The following is a 25,103-nucleotide window of genomic DNA, read 5'->3' as shown; positions in this document are numbered from 1 at the left end:
CAGGGAGCTTAAATAAATTGCCCAGCCAGGTCACATAGCTTGTATGAATGTCCTGCAGCTGGGATCTGAACCTGGGTCCAGCTGACTCCAGGGTCCTGCTTCTTAACCAAAGTAGATCTATCAGAGTATATGTTGGGTCTTGAATTTGTCTTCAACGAGTTTTTTTGTATTTCCTCTCTAACCCAGGTTCCTCGAGCACGTAATCCCACCGTCCTTTCCCATTTCACCCTACTCTTTTGATCTGCTGGGTAAATTACAAATTAAGAGATGTCCTTCCAGCCACACTCTTCCTTTCCTTACTAACCTGGATGGCTCTTACTTATCATTTGATGTTTCTGGCTTATTGCTGGATAGTTCCCCTGTTAATAGTTCTGTTTGTTCGTTGTTCCCCCCGCCCCAAGAGCAAATGTTTACTATTTGTCTCTAAGTGTAGCTGTACACTTTGGACTACATGAAGTGCATATTAGCTCCAACTGGAGCCAGACCACCTGGGTTTGAATCCCAACTCTGCCACTCCCTGAGCAACCTTGAGCAACTAACTTAACTTCTCTGTGCTTCAATGTCCTCATATGTAAGATGAAAGTAATAGTAGTAATAATAGCAATCACAAGATGTACCTACAGAGTTATACAATCAAAGTAAATTACCACATGTAGGGCACTCAAAGCAGAGCCTGGCATATAGAAAGTGCTAAGCGTTAGTAGCTAGTCTTACAATCATCTTTACATTGTTAAACACATCAACAGAATGATTTCTAGGTGTCAGTCTCTGGGATTATTCAGAAATGCAGAGTATATAATCCATGCTTAAAGAAGTTTGCTGTGTAGTTGGAGGGGTGGGATAAGAAATATAAAATGTCCATGTGCATGTGTGTGTTTTTTTATTATTTACATATATGTCCAATCATATTTCCCCAAAACATAATGGCATTCAACTGGGATCTGGTGCAAACTTCTAACTTTTTCCTTGATAGCAAATATCCTGGTAGAGGTGTTCAATAAATGTTGAGTAGATGTGTGAGTGAATGGGTGGTGTGGTACAATCATAGTACGGTGGGGCTAGAAAGAGACCTTGGGGATCATCTAATCCAACCTGCTTGTTTAACATCTGAGTTTCAGAGCAGGGAAGTAACTGTACACAGCACACACATCACATTATGGCTGGAGTCCAGTGTAGAGACACCAGGCTCCCGTCTCCCATGTCACTATCTTTCCTATTACATCTCCACCTGCCAGTGTTATTTTTGTCTTCTGCTTTTAAGAAGCCATTAGGCCCTTCTGATGGTTTTGGTAGCAAACAAGTTAATCTCATTCTCTAGTTGTGAAGTCTGTATTTTCCACATTTACCTGCAAAAGGCCTTCCTGTGGGGGCAGCCATGTCTAGGTTGGATGGTGAGCCACAGGGGATGGCCAAAGGCGAGCCCCAAATGAGGGCCGGGGTGAGCGGATATTGAGGGGGCAGGTGGATATTGAGACTGTGGCTGCATGAGCCCTGCTGATTCTAAATACAACACAGACTGCTTTATCACTTCGCGGCCCACCTCTCTGGTTTAGCTGTACTACTCAGCTCCTTAATCAACAATGAGAAGGCAGGAGCCATGAGAATGGAAGCAAGTCGATCTTCTCATGCTGGGCAATCCAGCTCATAGTTCTGTAGCCTCTACCTACTATGTGTGGTCACTTACCCTTCCTCACTGCCACCTCCCTCCATCAATATCTCCTCTGCCCCCTGTTAGTATCATGGATGAATGAGACTCCAGTGGAAATTAAGGAGCAGTTTTGAAGGAGAACTAAATAAACCCTTTAATTTCTTGAGGGCTGTGTATTAAAACAAATACAACTTGACTTATCTCAACCCTCTCCTTAATTCAAGAAACACATACTGAGCACTTGCTCTGCCCTTGGCCTTAATGACAGAGCTTTCCACTCTCACAGTGGAAAGATAGACAGTGGGGGGCAGTGACTGTAATGTGTCAGAGACCTTTGCAAAGCCTAGTGAGCACAGAAGAGGGATCACCACCCTTGCCTTGGAACATTCTTAGGAAAGGCTTCACAGAGAAGCTAATACTCTGTGGGGGGTTGGGGAAAATAATTAGCTTTGTATCAGGCTGCAAAGGAGGGAGATATCAGGCCTGCCAGCTAAAGACTGCATTTTAGGGGCACCTGGGAGGCTCAGTCAATTGAGCATCTGACTCTTGATTTCAGCTCAGGTCATGATCCCAGGGTCATAGGATCAAGCTCTACATCGAGGCTCCACCCCGAGCACAGAGCCTGCTTAAGATTTTCTCTCTCAATCTCTCTCTCTCTCTCTCTCTCTCTCCCCCTCTGTCCCACTTATACACTGTCTCTCTAAAATAAAATGATAATAATAATAATAATAATAATAATAGGCATGTTTTAAATCTTAGTTTGTCACAGATGGGGAAAATGACCAGACTATAGGGTGCATGAGAAGGGGGAATGGGAAATAAAGCTAGAAAAGAAGACAGAGAATAGTTTCATCAGGATGGGCTTTGTGTGGCATGGCCTACCACTGGAAATCACGTCCTAGAGTCAGTGAGGACATACTTGTTAGATTTTTAAGTCATGGAGTGATGTGATCAGGTCTTTGTTTCAGGATGAACATGCTGATAGTAGTTTGGAAGATTAGCTGGGTAGGAGTGGTGGCCTGAGACTGGAAGCAGAGAAGCTCAGCTCTGGGTTGGGTGAAAAAGGCATCTTATCCTTGAATATTGTGCTTGGGGCTGAGGTTCAGGGAAAGGACTTGGTAACTATCCAGTGAATGCATGTCAGTCCCTGCCACATGGTCTTTAGCTTCATTCTGTACCTACAACTTGCATTTGAAAGGGGAAGAGATGACCTATTTTTTCTTTAAAGCAGAGACGATGGAACCAGAACCACATGATGTGTTTGCACTGGCATCCCATAAAAGCAAGCGCTGTCAACCGCCTCTTATTCACCACCTTTGTCAGCCACTTGCCCTGACCCATTTCACCCCCACATTCCAGTTTACTCTCAGTCTGCCTAATCTCTGGCCTTGTGATGCCTTCGACTGCTTATGATCTCCCTCCTCTGCCCCCTCCTCCCGACTTCTGCCCCTCCTCATACCCTCTCCAGCTTTGACCTTCAGCTTTTGCTCGGCCACTCTTTACATTTACTGAGCCGGCTCTGCTGTCCTGTCTACCATTTGGGGTCTGGCCCACTCCCTGATGAGAGGACCTCCCCCTGGCTTTTCACCCTGACTCTGCCAACAGCCCCTGCCCGGATGTGCTTACACACAGGATTTCAGCCTTGCATTTTAGTAGAATCCAGGGTTATTAATTAACCCAGGGTGGAGCCTATTATGAAACATCCCAGAAAGCTGGAACAGACCAAAGGGACTTCTGAACTCGCAGCAGGGAAAAATGCCTTTTAATTGACTGGGATGACTTCACCACAAAAATCTGTCTAGCTGTTATGCTAAACTGGAAACTAATCTATTAGATTGTCTAAGGAATCTCCCAACCCGCCCTGACCAGAATCTCCTGAGGAGAGAAGCCAGGCCCGCACATAAACAGGACTTCTGCTTTGAAATGGATTCTTTTGGATCCTACCCAGACTGGCTACATTTTCCAATCCTTGAGTAAAAGAGGGGATGCTGATACCTGAGAATGAGTTCATATGTCCTACCATGTCTACCTTTAAGATCACATAGGAGCTATTCTAAGGAGCTGCTTACTTTAGAATTCAGCCCAGGCTGAACCTCTCTGGGACCACTTCTTTCAGGAAGTTTAGAGAGTGACATAAACGAATTTCCATGGATGGTGCTGTCCTGGGCTTGGAAGGGATCGATGGGAATAGCCACTGTCTGATCCCATGCTTACATGGCATGTGTACACTAAGCACTTCATATGGAATTAGTTCATTTAATCCCCATCACTTCCTGTGAAGGTAGGTATTAACATGTTTCCCCATTCTCTAGCTGAGGAAACTAAGGCTAAGAGAGGTTATAAGGGGGCACAGCTTACAAGTGGCAGAGGCGGAATTCACAGTTATCCAGATGCTATTTTAGGGGGCAAGGTGTATTACAGAGAAGTAAAGTCTGGGCAAAACGTGGTGAATTTCTTCTCATGTGTAAAGGGCTGGCTTGTGTCTGAGACTTGTTCCATGGGACTCAAGCTTGGCCTCCAAGGTCCTCTGTGAGCTAGTCGCTGCCTACCTTTCTTTCTTCATCCCCTTCATTATCTAACTTAGGCTGTAGTCCCAGAAAACCCCTGGTAGCTCCCCACCCATCCTAACACTACCGTCTTCTGTCTACATCCCATCCATGCCTGTGCTTATGAAATCTCTCCTCCTAGGACATCCTTTCCCAAATTTTGCTGCAACGTCTTCAAGATTTAGCCTTGGCCTTGTTTCTGTTCTGCTTCCCCTGACCACCCAGGGGAGGCAGGACCAGTTGCCCCTTATCCATGCTCTCACACAAGCATTTCTACCATTTTCTACCATTACACTTACCAGATTGCTTTGAGGTTACTAGTCCACCGGCCTGTCACTCCCTTTAGAGAACATGGACAGTATGTTTATTCATTCTATAAATATGTATTCAGTGCCTACTATGTGCTAGGGCTACAGTAGTGATTGAAAACAGATGTCTCGAGGAACCTGGCTGGCTCAGTCAGTTAAGCCTCCGAATTCAGCTCAGGTCATGATATCGTGGTTCATGAGTTCGAGCCCCACATTGGACTCTGTGCTGACAGCTCAGAGCCTAGTGCCTGCTTCAGATTCTGTGTCTCCCTCTCTCTCTCTCTGCCCCTCCCCTTCTCACACTCTCTCTATCTTGCTCAAAAATAAATAAACATTAAAAAAATTAAAACAAAAAACACAGATGTGGTCTCTACTGGATAGAGCTTAAAATCTAATGGAGAAGACAGATACGAATCGCATAATCAGTCTCTCTCTCTCTCTCTCTCTCACACACACACATACACACCATAATTACAAATTGATTAGGAGCTGTGAAAGAAAGATACACAGTGTTACAGGAGCATGTGGTGGGTAGGCTACCACTGGGTACTTATTCAGGTACTTAGTAGATGCTCCAAGTACCCAGATACATAATCTGTCATCATTTCATATCTCTCTAACTTCTCTGTGGTAAGGAAAAATCAAACAGTGACAGGGAAAATATTGGATCCACCATAAGAACTTCCCCGGAGATAGACTTACCAAAATACCCTATTGTCTGGTAAATGACACAGGTAAAGCACTAGTCTGACATGAATGATACATGTAAAGCAATGATACATTACAATACAGGTAAAACATGCTTGAGTGAGCACAACGTGCCAGCCACTGTCTGAGAATTCATGTAATCTCCCCACAACCCCACCAAGGAAGTACTGATGGAAATAAGACCCGACAGGGTAAGTATCCTGCTGATGGCCCCACAGCTGGTAGGCGGGAGAGCTGAGATATGGAAGCTCCAAAGATGCCCTGGAGCCCACACTGCTGACCCTACATCTCACCGCCTCTCACCCTTCTATAGAACTGGGGCTCATCAGGCACACTTCCTCACCCATGGTCGTGGTGCTGGTGAGACAGAGAGCCAAACTATGCCCACCCTGTCTCTTCTTTTCCAAGTCTGGCTTTGGAGTTTCTAGGGGAATGGGCGCCTGGGTGGCTCAGTCAGTTAAGCATCCGATGCATGATTTTGACTTAGGTCATGATCTCACGGTTCATGAGATTGAGCCCCATGTTGGGCTCTGTGCTCACAGCATGGAGCCTGCTTGAAATTCTCTCTCTCTCTCTCTCTCTCTCTCTCTCAAAATAAATAAATAAACTTGAAAAATACAAAAAAGAATTGAGTTCCCAGGGGAAGAACTTGGCAGTGATAAGAAGGCAGCACCAGAGAGGAAGCGGAACTGAGCCTCATCTGGGGGCATCAAGGGTTGCGCTTTGTAGGTTCTGAGTGCGAATTCAAGGAAAGAAGGAAGATTAGTTACTGCAGGTCAGCTGTGTGCTCCTCGTCAGCCTCATGCTTCCTGCATGCTGCTGTATTCAGCCCTTCAGCAGTGCCTGTGGTGTGAGTCTCATTATTGTCCTGTTGAGGAAACTGAGGCCAAGAGAGGTGAAGTAGGTATTTGTGTAGTTAGTGGCGGAATTGCTACTGGAACCTATATCTGCCTGTTCCAAAAGCCCATAATTTTCCCCTTAACTCACCCATTGCCCAGCCAGCCCTGGAAAAAAAAAAAAAAAAAAGAAAAAGGCTTGTGACATCTGGCCTAATGCAGTTTTTCAGATTGGTTTTCTTGGAGACCATGGATAGCCCATGTGGGTTTTCTGAGCTCCCTGTATCTGTGTTGCTGGTACCTTTCTTTGCTCCCTGAGCAACAACCCTGAAGTTCCCCTCATGGGCTTCTGGGTGGGTTCTTAGCCTGTTTAAGATGGAATTGAACCAGGTGACCTCCCCACCCACCCCACCTCAGGGCCTACATTCTGTCCAGACAGGGAGGAGACCGGCAGCCCACCCCTCTGGCTGCCAGGAAAAGCAAGGGAAACAGACGGGTGAATCTCCCCTGGCGGGGCCAGCCACACACCAGGAACCCTAACTTTGCATTCATTGGACAGAACCAGGTTTTGATCATTTGTCTTAATTTGCTTATTCTCGTGCAGCTGCGTTGGTCTGTCTGGCTCCCTTTGCCCTCCTCGGTCCAGGCTCCTCCATGTCTGTGGGATGAAGGCCAGAGTCCTTAAGCAGCCCCATGGCTCTTCCCAATCAGGCACCGGCCTGCCTTTCTCACCACCTCTCTTTTCCTCTTTCTGCTCAGTGGTGCCCCCGAGAGTCCTTGGAGGAGCCAATATTTAATTTCGATGGTCTCTTGTTTACAGCAGCTTTTCTCTTAGGTTCCACATCTCGCTTTCCAAAAATGTGATTTCTATGAATATCTATCCATCTGTCTCTTCTTCCATTCCTATACCTTTTTATTTATGTGTTCACCTTCTCTCTAAAACCTAGGTCATGCTCCACTCCTTTTTTGTGGTCTCTAATAGTTTAGAACTAGCCTTCTTTCCCCTAAACACCTTCATGAAATTTAGTATTTCATAGTACCAATAATAGTGATAATATAAGGACTCCCATATATTAAGCATTTGCTGCATACACACACATACACACACGCATGCCTGACACTCCACCAAGATTTGCTATACATACCCTCCCTTCATCCTCACAGTGGCCTTGTAAGTTATCTATTACTATCACAGGGGAAGAAATGAGGATTCAGAGAGGCCCAGCAGAGCAGCTTTCAGTTGGCAGAGTCATGATTCGACCCCTGGTTCCCAAGCAGCCCATACCCTATTCTCCTAACTCCCACTGCAACCTCACCCCTCATTTTGGGGGATATGAATCTACTGCTGTCCCTTCTGGTTTCTTCTAACCCTCACTTTAATTGTCCTTCGCTATATATTTATTGGGGAATGACATTAAGATTCTGAAGTAAACAGGCTCATTTTTATTAATTCTTATTACTATTCTGTATTTTACTCACGTGGAGGAAAATTTTTTGTTGCCTTAGAAGAAAGAAGAAATATTTTGGGGTGCATGGGTGGTTCAGTCGGTTAAGCATCCGACTTCGGCTCAGGTCATGATCTCATGGTTCATGAGTTCGAGCCCCATGCCTGGCTCTGTGCTGACAGCTCAGAGTCTCAAACCTGCTTTAGATTCTGGGTCTCATTCTCTCTCTGCCCCTCCCCCACTCCTGCACATGCACACACTCTTTCTCTCTCTGTCTCTCAAAAATAAATAAATTTAAAAAAATTTTTTTAAAAATAAAGAGATATTTTGAGGCAATTTGGTGTGATGGATGAAGCTATGCCTCAGATCAGAAGAGCAAGAGATCAAGTCCTAGCAGTGCCTCTTATTACCTATGGGACTTGGGGGATGTGACTCAAGGTTCTAAACTTCAGTTTCTTTATCCACCAAATGGAGAGATCATAGCACTACTACTGTGTTCAGCACACTGTAAAAATGTGGTCCATTTTCATTAAATCAGAGGGGACCCTGGATCTAGGTTGATTATTTGTAAAAGGAGGAACTGGCCAATGTTTGGAGCGCTTTCTACCTGCCAGCTCTCCCCAGCCCCAACAGATACCACTGTTCAATGAAGGCATGCTTCCCAGCCGAACTTAGGGCAGCCTCATTATTCTCCACACAGCAACCAGAGCTGGCAGTAAAATGAAACCCATTGGGTGACCCCAAAGGAACTTTCAGTTCTCACATTCTGTGGGTTTGATACAAGCCTACTTAAAAAGGATTGTAAATTAGGGATAAGATGGTTGGATCCTGGAAAGATAAGCTCAGTTAATAAATATACGATGGGAATGAAACCAAGAATACTGAACAACAGACCTCTGAATTTTCTTCTGGCGATCTGTAACCTGGAGTTGTCTACAGGAACAACTGTTTTCTGGTTATACCCCTTAGACCCATAGTGTAGGAATACCTGGGGGTGCAAACTACTGAGCATCTTTGGAAAGGCGGGGGAGGGAGGGAGGGAGGGAGGGAAGGAAGGAAGGAAGGAAGGAAGGAAGGAAGGAAGGAAGGAAACAAGGAAGGAAGGAAAGAAGGCAGGCAGGCAAGCAGGGAGGGAAGAGAGCTTAAGTCATTCCTTCTTCTCTATCAATAATTCCCAACCAGGGGCGATTTTGCCCTCCGAGGGACATTTAGCAATGCCTGGAAACATTTTTGGTTGTCACAAGATGGAAATGCTGCTGACGTGTATGGGTAAAGGCCAGGGACATCTTACAATACACAAGACAGCCACCTGCAACAAAGAATTATCCAGCTCAAAATGTCAAGGTGCCAAGGTGGAGAAACCCTGTTTTAGAGAGAAACAACTCAAAGATGACCTTTTGTGCAGGGAGCCCCATGGTTCCCTAAAGACAGGTGATAGCAGTGTAGTGTATAATGGTGTGGGTTTCCCAGACCAGACCTCTCCAAAGAAGCTTCACCTTCACACTCCCTTTCAGTCAGCACAGTAGCATTGGGACAAGGACACGGCAGGGACCTTCTCCCCCATTCTTACCTGACAAAGACACTGAGGCCGAAATTCCTGTGATTTCCCCAAGATCGCATAGCTGAATGTTCCAAGAATGGAATTGGACCTGGGTCTCTCTTAGCCCATGCTGTGTGATTTTGCAACACAACCCCACATAATAAATGTGTCTCCTGGCTTGTACCAGTAACCCAGCAGAGGCCTAGAGTCTGTTGAAATCCTGAAAGGCTGGACCAAGCCTATTGTAAAAGTACTCAGGATTTGTTTTAGTTAAGTATGGAAAGATGACAGAAATAACTTACATGAAAGATGAAGTTCATTGTGTTCATAGTCCCCTAAAAGCAGGAGGCATAGCTTGCCACGTTTGGGGACCACATGAGGAAGCACCATGGCCAATCAGGAGGCAGAGGGAGCTAGGTGAAAATGTGGGCAAGAGCCTTTATTATGGATTTGCAGGAAGGAAAGGGCTAGCAGGGCAAGCAGCCTTAGGACTGACTAGTTGGAATAATTTCAGCAGGCTCTAGGGTGTAGGGGGCTGTCCCTGATTGTCTGGAACCTAGCCTTTGTTGGTCTTAGAGCAGGAGGATAGTGGCCTGGAGTGTGAGAACCTGGTAGAGCAGGTAGTTAACCCCCGGGCTCTGGATTGGTTTCGGCTTGCATTTGAAAGACACTGTCTATGGAGAGTTGTTTACCATCTCTAGGAATTGGCTAACCGGGAGAGGCAGTCTTTCCAGGGTCAGCAAGTCCTCAAGATGTGAAAACATCAGAATATAGAAAATAAGACATGGCTAATACACCTGTCTAAGTCCCAAGCCTCATCGCGCTGTAGTTTTTTTCATAGTATTTATTTTATTTGAATTATTTTTAACGTTTATTTATTATTGAGAGAGAGAGCATGAGCAGGAGAGGGGCAGAGAGAGGCGGAGACACAGAATCCAAAGTAGTCTCCAGGCCCTGAGCTATCAGCACAGAGCCCCACTCGGGGCTCGAACTCACAAACCATGAGATCATGACCTGAGCCAAAGTCAAACACTTAACTGACTGAGCCACCCAGGCGCCCCTTTTTAATAGTCTTTTAAAAACAAACTCTTTTATTTCCAATTAAATCTTATATAAAACCCCCAAATTTAAGCAAATTAAAACATAAAAATTACTGCTCTGTTTGATTCATAGCTGGAAAACCCTGAATCCTTTGAACCTCCAGAAGGTGACTAAGGCCCCTCCTTAGACTGCCTCTTTGGAGGTAATTCTCCTGCTGTCATCCTACCATGACCTCCAGGCCTGCTGTTCCCCTTGTCTCAGGTACTGCTCTGGGTTGCAAGAAGCCTAGTGAGGTAGCTAAGAGCAGGGACCCTGGAGCCAGACTACTTGTGTTCACCTGGTCTGTAACCTCCCAGCTGTGTGACCTTGGGAACTGCATGTAATCTCATTGCACCACAATGCTCCCAGGTATAAAGTGGGCATAATAATTAGACGACCTCCCTTAAGTGGTTACTGCCCTTCGAACAGTGCCTGGCACATAGGAAGTGCTTAAAAACTGTGATACATTTTAATCCTAATATAAGTATAATTAATGATATGAAATCATAAATATCATTATTATATTGCCACCGGAAATACCAATTGTATTCATACAGCTACCTCATCTAGTCCTATTACAGTTACTTTTGTTGGTGCTTCTCCAAAGACTACAATCACTGATTCTTCTACTTTAGCCTTTGTTGCTGCTGCTTCTCCTACTTTTGTTCCTACCGGGATAAACCATTTTCATAAACCATTGGGCATTACTACCGCCAAGTGAAAGTAATGTCAGCCAGGTTCTTAGAGTTAAAGCAGGTGTGAAGGTGTAGAAAAAGACATGAGCCCCATCACTGCTGGGCCACCACAGACACACTCATCCTGTTTCCCTTCTACCTTTGTCTGTATTCTCCTTGCTGTTGGTTTAGGGGGAGTTATTTATGAAGTCATGTGGGCCACCGATGAGGTTGTATGTGTGATTCTAAGCTTATGAGGTGTTTTCCCTGAGCCTGCAAAGTCAGAAATGACCCATTAAAATTCTTGGTAGTGCCTGACATGTGTGTGAGTGCCATTGTGAGTCAGCAGCTCAGAGGGCCACTCTGCTCCCTGGAAGTGGGCAGAGAACCCTCCTTGCCTTGGCTTCTTGACATGGAAATGCCTTGACTGCAGGTGGCTCTTTTCCCTGACACTGTCCCTTGCACTCCCCATTTGGGGATTCGGTTCAGGTTGGCTCTGAGCCTTATCTGGATCATGCTGTCTTGGAACTACTGTGGCCTCTTGGGAAGACAATGATCATCTGAGAAGATGAACTTGGCCTCTAGAAACAAGAGTCCCTATTGAGGAAAAGGAATCAAGGAACAGCTCCTTTGCAAGGAGAAAGTGGCCCTTGGGCTCCCCCTTTCCTGAGCCCCGCCTTACTTTGGAGATATTTCACAGTGGAGTTTTGAAGGGGTGACTGGTTCATACCAAGCTGCCTTAAATGCTTGGAGCAGAAGCCTATGGGGACTTGCAAATCAACCCCGGGAAGAGAAATTAGCTATGTCTTGTCTCAGAACTCCCAAAGCCTGCTCCAAAATAAACACATAAGCTGTGCCGGCAGGGAAAGCTTAGGCCTTTTTTCTTCTTCATTTTAGAAACTCCATGTGTGCATTATTTTAAATAGGCGCCAGCACACGAGGCCCTTTTAACAAGATTGAAAACAGATGGGGCCTCAGGCTGTTCAGTAGCTCTCAGAAACGAACATGGGAAGTGCTAAGCCATCTCGTGTCCAGGCGACGTTCATCTTCTTCTTGAAGCACAAGTCCGCCAGGCCTCTCCTGCACAGGGAAAACGAATCTGCTTCCTGCGTCAGGTCTGTCAGCCAGGGGAAGGAAATCTCTCCTTTCACTGCATTTACCCGTGTTTGCATTTACTTAACCCTTTGGCAGCTTGGGAGAAAGGAGGATGGGGCTACCCTTGGAGGCCCCATGCCTCTGGAGCTGGGAGCTTTGGGTTTACCTTCCTTACTATAAATGGGATGATGACCTTTCATGGTTCACATCTCTCTGAAGGCTCCCAGGCTCACTCCAAGTATTAGCCAGAGGCCTTCCCACAGCTATAGGCCCTTCGTGGTTAGACTTCTCTGGCATTCTTCCTGCCCTTTCCTGCCTTGTCTTCCTTGCTTACTCTGAGCTAGGCATGCTGACCTTCTCACTGTTCTCTAAAATCCAGTGACAGAAAACAAGTGTTGGGGAGGTTGGGGAGAGATTGGAACCCTCCGTGCCTTGCTGGTGGAATGTAAAATGGCACAGCTGCTGTGGAAACCAGTGTGGCAGTTCCTCAAGTTAAACACAGAATTACCTTATGACCAAGCCGTCCCACTTCTAGGTATATGCCCCAAAGAACTGAAAGCAGGGACTCAAACAGATGTTTTTAAATCCATGCTCACAGTGGCATTATTCCCAACAGCCAACAGATAGAAGTAACCTAATGTTCATTGACAGACGAATGTGTAGACAGAATGTGGTCTATCCATACAATGGAGTATCAGCCTTAAAATGGAAGGAAATTCTGACAGATGCTACAACATGGACAAACCCTGAAACCATGCTCAGTGAATTAAGCCAGACATAAAAAGACAAATACTGTATGATTCCACTTCTATGAGGTCCCTGGAGTAGTCAGATTCGAAGACACAGGAAGTAGGATGGTAGCTACCAGGGGGAAGGGGACTGGGGACTTCTTGTTTCACGGGTATTCAGCTTCTGTTGGGAATGATGAAAAAGTTCTGGGGATGGACGGTGGTGACGGTTGTACAACAGTGTGAATATACTTAATGCGTCTCAGCTATCCGCGTAAAAACCAGTTAAAATGGTAAATGTTATGTTTGGGTACGTTTTACCACGATGAAAGCAACCTTCCTTGCTTCCAACCTTCCCCTTGGGGAAGGGGAACCCCCTTCCCCAAGGCGTCCTCACTGTATTCCTCACTGAGGTTCTTTGTGCCAGTGTCACCTCCTCAGCAATGCTTGGCCACTCTCCCTAAAGTGACACTACCCCTGCCTCCATGCACACTTCTCAGTCACTCTGTATCTCTTCACCGGCTTCATTCTCCTTCACAGCATTTAGCACCCTGAGTCCTGAAATGCTGATCTTCCCAAAGTATGTGGCACCAAGCTGGAGCTGCCTTAGAACAGCAGGGCCTCTGTGTCCAGGGTTCAAACGTCACTGTGTGTCCGGGGGCCCCCATAGGAGGAAGTGGCAGGTCCTCATCTCTGGGTGCAGACTGGATTAATTGAGAGAAGGTGAGACACAGGGAGACAGCTGGGAGGCAACTCTGGGGAGAGAAGGGGAGCAGTGGGTAGGAAAAGAAGGTTGAATGCTCTTTTCTTTTAATAAAGTTTATTCATGTATTATTTCTGAGAGAGAGAGAGTGTGTGTGTGCACAAGTGGAGGAGGGGCAGAGAGAGAGGGAGAAACAGAACCCGGAGTAGGCTCCAGGCTCCGAGCTGTCAGTACAGGGCCCAATGCGGGGCTTGAACTCATGAACCGTGAAATCATGACCTGAGCTGAAGTTGGACACTTAACTGACTGAGTCACCCATGCACCTCTGAATGCTCTTTTAATTTCTATAACCCTGAAAATGGTTTTGTACCTTCCAAATGAAAAAAAAAAAAAGTGCATGAAGGCAGGATAAGAGCATTTGGATTTCTCAGAGCTTTGATGGATAAGACGTTCCTGCCATCACATTACAAGTTTCAATTTGGAGAAAGAAACTATAGAAATTAAATGCCATCAGCCTACTTAAGTTCTTTCAGTGTCTCCCCTGGGTTGTTCAGGGTCATGTGTGCTATGACATGTCAGCTCTTCTGACCCCAGACAGCCCCTCCCGGAGCTCCAGCCATCCAGCTTCACACATGCCTGTGATACAACTGGACACAGCAGCTGCCCAGCAGTGGCCTTTGCTTCCACATCCCAGTCTCCAAGTCCCCAAACTGTCCATCGTCCCTCTGGAGAAATGTGGGGAGACTTTCACACTGGTTTGCTTAATCCTATAAACACACTTTTCTGAACATTCAGCCAAATAGTGTTCAAACGTGTGGAGCCAGCTCGGCCAGGAAGAGAAGTAGATGTCAAGCGGACATTAACCATCATTTTTTTTCTGTGTAGTTAAGGTGTGGTCTTAGAATTTCTGAATGTTTGCCCTGATCTGTTGTAGGTAGGAAAAGTTTGTTGCAGGTGGCAAAATTCTTTCCTAGGTCTCTCAACCTTAAAAGCTTTGGAGGCTATGGTGGTCCCACCATTTTGTCCCCCTTAAGACTTCCCCTGCCTCTCCTTCCCTTCTCCGCCTTTCCCTTCCCTTTCTCTTTCCCTTCCCTCCTCTCCTTCCTCATTTCCTTTCTTCCTCCAAGACATTATCAAAAGCTCTCCTCACCCTTAAAGCTGACCTAACAGAGGGAAAAAGACAATGGTTGCAAAGGATGTTTTTCTTTGATTCTCAGTTGCTGTTGTTTCTTGTGGGTACAGCTTCCTTGGGAATCTGAGCAGGAAGGGGTGACTGTCAGGACAGAACTAGGGCATGCCTCCGTGCTCCGGCTTAATCTCTACCCAATGTACATCTAGGCTCTGGAGAACAAAACCTGGCTGTTAAAAAAATTCCTTAAAAGTGAGAGTGCCACATTTATTAGTGATTTTTTGCAAACTTGGCTTCTTGAGTTCTCTCATTGCCAAATGTGATGGTGGTGGTGGTGATAATGTTGGATCTTCATCATGATCTTCATTGGCAATGTGAAGATGATGATGTTGCTGAGGAGGATGGTGATGGTACTAACATCTTAACCCTCTCATCCAGAATAAAATCCTTATCATGATGGATCCACTGTCCCCTCTCTGACCTCATCTCCTTCCACTCACTCTTCACCAGCTCTTTTCCAGCCACACTGCCTTCTTTGCTGTTCTTTGAGCTCTGCACATATACTCCAGCCTCAGGGCCTTCTTCCTTGCTATTCCCTCTGCCTGCAAAGCCTTTCTCTCTCTTACTATATGATTTGCTCCCTCACTTTGCTTATAACACTGATAAGTGCCACCTTCCCCTGACCCCCCGCCCCCTTATTTGACATAACACCTCCCAGCACTTTGTCCTCTTACCAGAAGCTATGTTTCCTCCCCTGACATATTGTTTATTGTTAATGGTCTGTCTCCCTACTAAATACAAGTCCCATAAGAACAGGGAATTTTGCTCCATTTGCTGCTATGTCATCAGTTCCTGTCCTTGACATAGTAGTTGTTAAGTGAATGAATGAATGGGTGAATAGAGTCAGGGTCATAGCTCTCTTGCTCAGTAATTTTGTGATCTTGGCTGAGTCATTTGTTCTCTCTGCTCTTCAGTTTTCTTGTCAGCTGATGAAGATGCTAATACTTAACCCTCTTATCAAGAGGTTGTTGTAATGATCCAATTAAATACCGTGATAGGTAACATTCATTATGTACTTATTTTCACTTACATACCTTGCTAAGGGCTTTTATTTTATTTATTTATTTTTGAGTAAGGCCTTTTTAAAAAATTTGTTTATTATTTATTTTGAGAGAAAGAGAGAGAGAGAACCAGTTTGGGAGGTGCAGAGAGAAAGGGGGACAGAGGATCTGAATTGGTCTCTGTGCTGACAGCAGAGAGCCCAATACTGGGCTTGAACCCACAAACTGTGAGATCATGACTTGAGCCCAAGTCATACACTTAACTGACTGAGCCACCCAGGCACCCCATTGAGTACAGGCTTTTAAACTGATTAATTCATTTAATGCTCACATCCACCCTTGGAAGGCACCATTCTTAGCCTCATTTTACAGATGTGAACTAAGGCATAGAAAGGCTAACCTGCCTAGAGTTGTACAGCAAGTAAGACGTAGAGCTCAGATTCAAACTTGTAGTCTGGTTCTGAAAACCACTCTATACCAAACTCTTTGTAAACTGCAAATCACTGTTGATGATTTGTTTTGTTTTGTTTTTAAAATGTGGCTAACTCCACCTAATTTTGGATTTTCCATTACTTGAACAGTTAAGAATGTAGGTTTGTCATTGCAATCTTTTTCTATATTTTTATATTTGTTTTGACATGTTTTTATGTATTTATCGCTCCCTGCCCTGCCTTCTCGCATGCACGCATGTGCGCACACACACACACACACGCACGCACGCACACACACACACACACACACACGAGTATTATGATGTTTTGATGAGCAGAATATGTCTTTGCATCTACCTGTCATAGCTGGGTGCTCGGCACAGCCTGACCCAGTGGCCCAGGCCTTCACTGAGCACTGCTCCTGAGTGAGATTTCCTTGTCTGGAAGGGGCCGCTCAGAGAGTCTGCAGACTCTCAAAGCCTCTTTTGTCTGCAAGGTGAATCTGAACCCGTGGAAAAGACTTCAGATGCCAGCCAAGGAAGTCACTGAGCCCACGGGGCCCTCAGAACTAAAAACACAGCCTGTGCCGGGAAATCTACAGGAAGCAGTTCTTGCCGACAGCAGGCCTTGGGCCACCTGCCAAGTGTTTGCAGCAGCGGGGTATTTGGAAGAGGCAGAGTGGTGAAGGAGGGGTAGGGGCCCGTGGGTTTTGCTGATGGACGCCGCACACTGATGTGGGAAGGTATGAAAACAAGGGCGGTCACAGCACAAGGAAAGCCCAAGGCTGGCAAGTCGCCCTTTAATTGACCCAGCTCTGTGAATTATAACACGCATCATCTCCAGCAAGCCACTTGGTGCCATGTGGAAGGTATCGGCCTGGGTTTGGGTCCCAGCTGACGTAATTACCAGGTTGTAACTTTGGGAAAGGTCGTTTGCCTCCCTGGGCTCACCTTGGACACCTACAATAGGCATTCACGTATTTGAGCATTGTGCTGTAATGCAAGGTACTGGTTGGATGCTGAGATAGAGCCAGGAACGAAACAGACATCCCTGCCCCCTGGAACTTCTATTCTGGTGAGAGAGCTGGACCATTAAATATTAAATTGGGATGGATGTAAATCATGTCATATGCAGACAAATGTACAGTTTTGTCAGTGGGGATGAGTTCAAGCAAGGAAACAGGGCAGGGAGTACAGCAGGTGCTCTGTAAGGAGGTGCTACTGGGGCTCCACTGAGCAAAGCTATGAGTGGAGTGAGGAAGGTGGGCTTGCTGCCATCTCCAGGAAGCTCTAGAGGTTTGGGGACTGGAGCAAGCCCGGAGCTTGCTCAGTGTGTTTGACAATGGAAAGGAGGCCAGTGTGGGGCACAGGGGATGGTGTCAAAGAGGTCATCACTTCATCAGTGTCTAAATCACACAGGACGTTAGAGGCCAGGCAGGACTTAGGTTTTCTGTATTTAGTGCTACTTTATTAGTATTGTTGTTGTTGTTTGTCCTTCTAATGAGCCTCTTAGACCCTGAGAGACTCTGTGAAAGAACTTAAGACGTGAAGATCACAGCACTTGCAGAATGTTGATTTTTTTTTTAAGAATTTGTTAATGACACAGTTTTGTTCCCAAGAGTAAACATAACAGTCTGTTAGGGATTAGAGTGGAATTTTGATGATAACTTGCTGGAGGATGCAGGAATGCCCTAATCCTACCTTGAAAATCACTACCAGCACCCCTGTTCTAGGTTCCTAAGGTAGCCAAATACATAGGGAGGAATAGCAAATAAGAGTAGAAACACCACTGAGCATTAGCCGGCCTAGGTCCCCCAGCCCGAGGGCAGGGCTCTCTGCCAGAGCTGGCGTGAGTCCTATAGATTTGTGGATGTTACTTACTAAATATGTGGCTGTTATCACTAAACAGTTCCAAGGTACAACAAACACGATTATGAAAAGAGAGAGCAGGACATCTGGGGCTTCTGGGAATCCGAATTGATGGTTGCCAACTCATGGAAGAGAGAGCAGCAGAGGGAAAGATGGGTGCTGAGATGAACCCCTTTGAGGAGCTACAGGCAAGGGAGGAAGTTGACATGATGACCATGCAGACCAGCAGGCACTCAGCTACAGAGAAGCCAGAATCCCATGCCGTTGCCTGCCTTTTCAGCCTAGCAGTGACCCTGCCTGCTGTCAACTGTAGCATTGTGATGTCCTGACCCATAGGTTAACAGTTCCTCTTTATGGGGTGTAATGTGAAAGGTTGGAGAACAAGGCTGAGTGTCAGAAGTTGACCTAGCATTAGAAAAGGTACTGGATGGAGACTGCCCACCTTCTCCTATACACTCAGTATCTGTCTGTCTGTCTCTTTCTCTCTCTCTCTCTTCTCCTGAAAAATCTATGGAATACCTAAGGCTGTACAAGGGGGCACACTCTCAGGGTTTAAGAGTACAGTCTGGGCCAGATAGATTTCACAAACTGACAGGAATTTCTAGTATCTTATCAGCCACCCTCAGATTCCAGAACAGTCTGTCTGCCAGAATCTTGCCTTTCTCAGGACTCCGGACATCTTTTTGTGTCGAAATCCTCCTTTAGTCAGGCTTCATGGTCAAGGCGGATAGCTGCTACCTTCACATTCCCACACATTCTTGGTTTCTTGGGTACATTCTTGTCAGTCATCCAAATCCAAGCCCCATTTTCAGTTTCTTTCCCATTGATCTGTTGACCTAATAGCATTCTTCAGCTTATCGTAATTATGATTACAATCACCATTTCCATTCTGTCATCAGATGTCATTATCATCACAAATGCAATTACTAGTAACTAAACATGGATACCCCATGCTTTCAGTAATATTATCTACTTGGCATCACATGCTCGCCAGGTGCCAGTTCCAGTGACAATGCAGCCAAAGACCCTACAGGAAACTGAATGCATTCCATCCTGTGTGTGTGTGTGTGTGTGTGTGTGTGTGTATGCATGCACGCACCTGCGTGCATTTGTGTTTTGGAACTGGATGTGAGTTTAATTATAAAAAGGTGCTTCTATTGCCTTCTGATCTAGGGGGCTGTTGAGGACATTTTGTTAGTGGATATGATTCCAGCCATATCTAGTACCTATAACAGCTTGGAAATTAGAAAATTCTGCAGAAATATTTGTTGTTAAATATGTAACCACTCCCCTCATCTGCAGCCTTTCCTGTTTCCCAGTAGCCCTCCAGAAACATTAATGCTTAGAGCCTGTGAAAGTGATACTCAAAAGGAACTCTGTAGATGCGACTGTAGTTATGTACCTTAAGATAGGGAGAGTGACCCTGGTTATCCAGGTGAGCCCACACAAGCCCTTAAAAACTGAATTTACTCTGGCTGGAGACAGAAATGTGGCAGGAGAGGAAGTTAAAAATGTTTAAAGAATAAGAAGGATTTAATGTGCCATTACTAGTTTGGAGATGGAGAGTCCTATGTGATGCTGAATGCAGGTGCCCGTAGCTGGCTGGGGGAGGCTTCCAGGGGACACCAGAAAAGACAGGACCTCAGTCCTACAACCACAAAGAGTTGAAGTCTGCCAGCCACCTGTATGAGCTTGGAAACAGTTTCTTCCCAGAGTCTTCCAGTAAAAGCTTAGATGCTTAACAACCGTGATTTGGACCTCATGAAACCCAGAACAGAGAAACCAGCCGAACTCACATGGACTTCTGACCTACAGAGCAGTGAGATAATACACTTGTGTTGTTTGAAATTATTTACCTTGTGGTAGTCTGTAATGAAGTAACAGAACTATGAGTAACAGAAGATAAAATGCACTATACAGTGAAATTCATGTTCCTTCACAGAAAGTTCAGGATCCTCCTGGACTGGTCTCTGACCTACCTTTCTAGCTCTTTTTCCTATTCTGTTCCTCCATTAACTCCATGCCCCAGCTACTAAAGACATCTCACCATTCCATTGACCCGATAGCCCTGTATTTTTTACCTGTGCTTTTGTTACTAGCAACTTAGATTGGGCCTTTCCCCTCCTCTGTGCCTGGAAACATTCTCCTCAGTTTTGTGGTCTAGTGAATCTGGCAATGGACAGAGTTTCATAAGGCATGCTGCATAGCATGCATAGGTATCTGCTCATCAAAAATAAAAATAACACTTTATTCAACAAATATTTTTGGATACCTACTGTGTACCTAGAACTGTGTATAAAGCAGTGCCCAGCTTTCTAATAAAAATATTAGTGCATGGCATTCCTTTTTTTTAAATTAATTAATATATTTTGAGAGAGAGAGAGGGAGGGAGGGAGGGAAGAGCAGGGAGAGAGGGAGAGAGAGAATCCCAAGCAGAATCTGCACTGTCAGCACAGAGCCCAATGCAGGGCTCAAACTCACAAACTATGAGATCATGACCTGAGCCCAAACCAAGAGTCAGACACTTAACAGACTGAGCCACCCAGGCACCCCAAAAATAAAAGTAACACTTTATTTAACAAAATTTTTTGGATACCTACTATGTGCATGAAGCTGAGTATAAAGCAATGAACAGCTTTCTAATAAAAATATTAATGCATAGGATTCATTTTTCATAAGATGTGATAATAGATTTTGCCTTCAGTGATAACTGGGGGACCCTAATTGAGAAAGAAAGATATTGACTCTATTGATTATAATGCTTTCATTTACTTTTTTTTCTTTTTTTTTAAAGTTTATTCATTTTTTTTTCTTGAAAGAGAGAGAGATAGTGAGTGGGCAGGGGGCAGAGAGAGAGGAAGAGAGAGAATCCCAAGCAGGCTCTGCAATGTCAGCCTGATGCAAGGCTCAAACCCATGAACTGTAAGATCATGACCTGAGCCTAAGTCAGTTGCTCAATCTACTGAGCCACCTAAGGCTCCCCTTATAACTCTTTCATTTTAAAGTCAAAGGGAATACAAGTGGAGAGTGAGGGGTCTGCCTGCAGTCATTGTTATTGGGTCAAATCCAAGGTTTAGGTCAAATCCAAGGTTTAGGTCCCTGGTCCCCAGACTTAAAGACCGATTCCTTTTCCACTATTCTTTGATTCCTCCATGTACATGTTTTAAAAAGTCACAAATAGGAAAACTCAGATAATCCAGCACTTTCAGGTATCATTGAGGTCAGTGACAAAAACCTCCCATACCAGGTACCAAAAGTAACAAGAGTAACAAAATCCAAAGTCCCTATATGTGCCTCATATTGCAAAAACCTACCTGTCTTTAATGATGTCTAGAGAAAATCTCCCACAAATGTATAATATGACAGTTTTCCCTTTCAAAACAGAATCTTGACAATCAAAATTACACACAGCCTTTCTTCATTATGGTGTTATTTTTTTCTGTTAAAAAGAAGGGAAAGAAATTTCTTAAAATTCCCCCTCATAGCAGCAGACAGGGAAAAAGTAATGCAGATGAGATAGCGGGCTTGAGCTTTCAATAGGGTGTACAGAAGCTCAAATAAAAGATGATGTTTAGACCTGTCCTGAAACCCTAAAGTTCATTTATAAAGCCAAGAGAAATTTATGGGAGCAGGTGAATATGGCAATAGAATGCCACAGGCACCATTTCTCAGTACAGGTAAGACTCAAAGTCATGGAAGTGCTTGCTTCTCCATTTATTAGCCTCTCAGCTGGCCTGCCACACTGACAAAGCTGAAGGGGCTGAGATCTTGATTTGTTTTTAAACCTTTAAGAGAGGTGGGAATCCCCTGAGGAGCTCTTTGAGGGGTCTGGCCATGATGGTGGATTGCAGTGTGAATCAGAGGATAGAACACATTCTGTTCAACCAATCACATCACTAGGGAAACATTCAATAGGTCTATTCAGGATGGAGCCTTTGAGGTCACCTCGTTGCCCAGTGACTGTATTTTGGAGTGGGTTAGTAGGAAAACTTTCAATCTGCTTCAGCAGGTTGAGGAGACAAGAGGTGTGGTCTTGTCTTTGAACCTGTTATCACTGGAACCTAGTTGGGCTGCTTCCCTCTTATAATATTATACTACTTGATACCAAAACTCACTGTAAAGCTGCAGTAACTGAGACAACTTGGAACAGACTCAAAGATAGACAAATAGATCACATGTGAGGTGACTTGATGTCTGACAAAGGCACCAGCGCAACTCTATTGGGCAAAAAGAGTCTTTTAATAAATAGTGCCAAAGTATTTGAATAACCATATAGGAAAACTGAACCTTGGGTCTTACCTCCGATCTTACACAAAAAACTAAAATTCTAGATGGATTACGGATGTAAATGTGCAAAGACCCAATTTCCAACAAACCCACATTTGTGGGTATCAGGGCTTAGGATGTGGCCATATCTTTGGGGGGGAGATAATTTAACCTACTACAGTTTCTGTGAGAGTTCTGAGGCTCTTCAAAAACAGCTGCTCTTTGAGATTCTCCTCTCAGTAGAATCACTACCTTGAAGGAGAAGTGCTTGGATACCTGAGTTCATTTCCAGGTTTTGTTTATTGAAGTTTTTAAAAAGTAAAATACAGAAGAGAGCCCTTTCTTCACTACCCTCTCTGTACTTGATCCAACAGATGCTGGCTACCCTAACAACCCAGGTATTTGCCTCCTGTAATTACTCATAAACATAACTAGGAAATAATTCTAGACACCTTGCTCTGAATACCATGAACTTCTAACTTGTATATCCAAGCCTGAGTGTGTCTTTTATCCAGATTATCTCTTTCCATTTGGGCAGCAAGACAGCCCCTGGGGCTTGGCCACCTCGAAGTTGGAGATTCTATGATTCAAGATTCTTATTTGCTCCCTTTCTTCAAGTTTTTGGTGCCCAACTGTTCTGTGTTGCAACTTTCTTCTAACATCTTTTTCTCCTCACACTCAAGCAACAACTTTTATTGCTAATTCTTCTTTGTAATCTCGCCAGTGGAGTATCTTAAACATGATGGGACTGAATTTTTAAGACATTAGACTTAATAAACAGGTCATTACCACTATTTACTAACCTGGACTCATTAACAGAGCTCTTTGCTTTTCACCTTGCCACAACATAATGAGGCTATTAATTAAAGCAAGAGACATAAGCACTCTGGGTTTCCTTTAATGCCATCTAGGGAGATGACTAGGTCTTTGGTCATAATTCTGTTAAATGTTTCCAAGGGGATACATTTAAATCACTATGAAATGATATTTCCTTTCCATATAAACTTGGTTTTCTCTTCAAATGGGCTATTTTTAGGTCCCCAAAATTCCCAGTTGTAATCCACCCAGTGCCTTATTCAGCTAAACAGTGGGAGGAGTGGGGTGTAGCAGTCAAAAGCATAGGCTGGAACCGGACTGCCTGGGTTTAAATCCTGGCTCTGCTACTTACTGTGTGATATTGTGCAAGTTATTCAGTCTCTCTTTGCCTTGTTTTTTGGGTTTTTTTTTTTTTTCATCTGGACAAGCGTGAGGATTAAATTAATTCATACATGTAAAAAGCTTAGGACAGTATCTGGCACGTAGTTGAGTTTTTCATATGTATGAGAAGTTATTTTCATTCATTTAATCCAGGGAAATGGTTTTTGGCATTTACTGTGTGTATGGCACAGTTTGTTACTATGCATTTTCTAGCATGGGGTTACAAGTTGAACTGTGCCTCCCCAAGATTCACACATTGAAGCGTTAAGCTCCAGTCCCTCGAATGTGACTTATTTAGAGAGAGGGTCTTTAGAGAGTTACAGTGAGGTCATTAGGGTGGGCTCTGGTGCAGTATGACTGGTTTTCTTATAAAAAGGGGGTCTTTGGATACAGAGACGCGTGTAGAAGGAAGACAGTGTGATAAGACATAGGGAGAAGGTGGCCATCTGCAAGCCAAGGATAGAAACCTGAAACAGATTTTACCTCATAGCCTTCAAAGGAACCAACCCTACCAACACCTTGAGTTTGGTCTTCTAGCCTCCAGAACTGTGGGAAAGGAAATTTCTGCTGTCTAATCCACTTAGTGCTGGTACTTTGTTATGGCCACCTTAGGAAACTAATACAGATGGTTATGGTACCATGGCATCACTATCCCCAGGGAGTATATAATCTGGCAGGAGGGATATCTTCCATAGGATTCTGGTCACAAGCAAAAGAAATGTGGCAGATCTTGCTTAAGCAAATAAGAAAAAAAAGAAGATGAGTTTATAAAGATATAGAGGTATTGCATAACACCCAAGGACAGGATTGTAGCTGGCACATAAACATCAAGAGTGCTCCCCACCTCTTGCCTCTCTGCCCCTCTCTTAGTGACTGTGACATCCACCCACCCCCACCAGTCCCCTTGTGTTCTATACTTTCCCAATCTAGATGGCAGAAAACATGGTCTTCATTTGTACTCAGGTTCTATGTATTAAATACAGCCCCTAGAAGGAAACTGCATGAATCACTCAGCAGTTCCAAATTCTAATACAAGGGGACCTTATTCCTCCACCCTGGGTCAGGTGCCAACCCCATCAGCTGTGACTGAGGGAGCATTATTTCAGTGCACAGACATGGTGCTTCTACGGTAACCATGTAAGGGGGTGAGGAGAAGGGCCATGACCAAAAGAGGTAAGAGTGGGCAGAAGACAAGGAAGGCTCCATTAACAGTGATAAGTGATCACACACCTGAAGCTGGAGAAATCTAGGGAAAATGTCATACTGAACAGCCTCTGGCCTTGTACAGTGCTGAAGCTAGAGTTACTTCTTCCACTTTCAAGGAAGTAGAAATTAGAAATGGTTAAAAGCATAGGTGCTTGAATCAGAGACATGTAGGTTTCAATCCAACTTGGCCTTTTATTAATTATGGGACGTGGCACCATGCCTCTACACCTCAGATTACTCACGTTTCAGAAAAGGAAGTAAATAATATCACCAACTTCCTAAGTTTCGGGCAAAGTATAAATGTGTACTTGGCACATAGAAGTACCCAATAAATGTTAGCAGTTTTTAGCATCGTTAGTTTTTGATGAATCCTTTTTTGTTTTCCTTTCTCCTTCAGGCTGAATTCTCAGAGTTGAACCTAGCTGCCTATGTTACTGGGGGCTGTATGGTGGACATGCAAGTCCTGAGAAATGGGACCAAGGTTGTGAGGTAAGGAGCACTGAGATACAGAAAACCGTCATTTGAGAGGCGTGTGTGGGATATCTCACAGAGCTACCCTCTGTCTGTTGCCTCTGACCCAACTCCTGCACTCCATGTACTTTTACATACCAAGGGTTACTTCCAAAGGGTTTTA

General features: G+C 44.6%; 1 protein-coding gene across 1 annotated transcript in view; it reads left to right on the top strand.

The window, feature by feature from the left end:
- SYN3 (synapsin III) overlaps positions 1–25,103 on the top strand; it is a 419,352-nt gene that overhangs the window by 27,607 nt on the left and 366,642 nt on the right. Inside the window, exon 3 of the mRNA XM_049627527.1 lies at positions 24,867–24,958. Coding sequence (XP_049483484.1) covers positions 24,867–24,958 — 92 coding nt within the window. The remainder of the gene's footprint in view (positions 1–24,866; positions 24,959–25,103) is intronic.

Source organism: Panthera uncia, chromosome B4, assembly GCF_023721935.1.
Source record: "Panthera uncia isolate 11264 chromosome B4, Puncia_PCG_1.0, whole genome shotgun sequence".
Taxonomy (NCBI): Eukaryota; Metazoa; Chordata; class Mammalia; order Carnivora; family Felidae; genus Panthera; species Panthera uncia.
The sequence above is the reverse complement of the archived record's forward strand: the minus strand, read 5'-3'. Positions and strand labels throughout refer to the sequence as shown.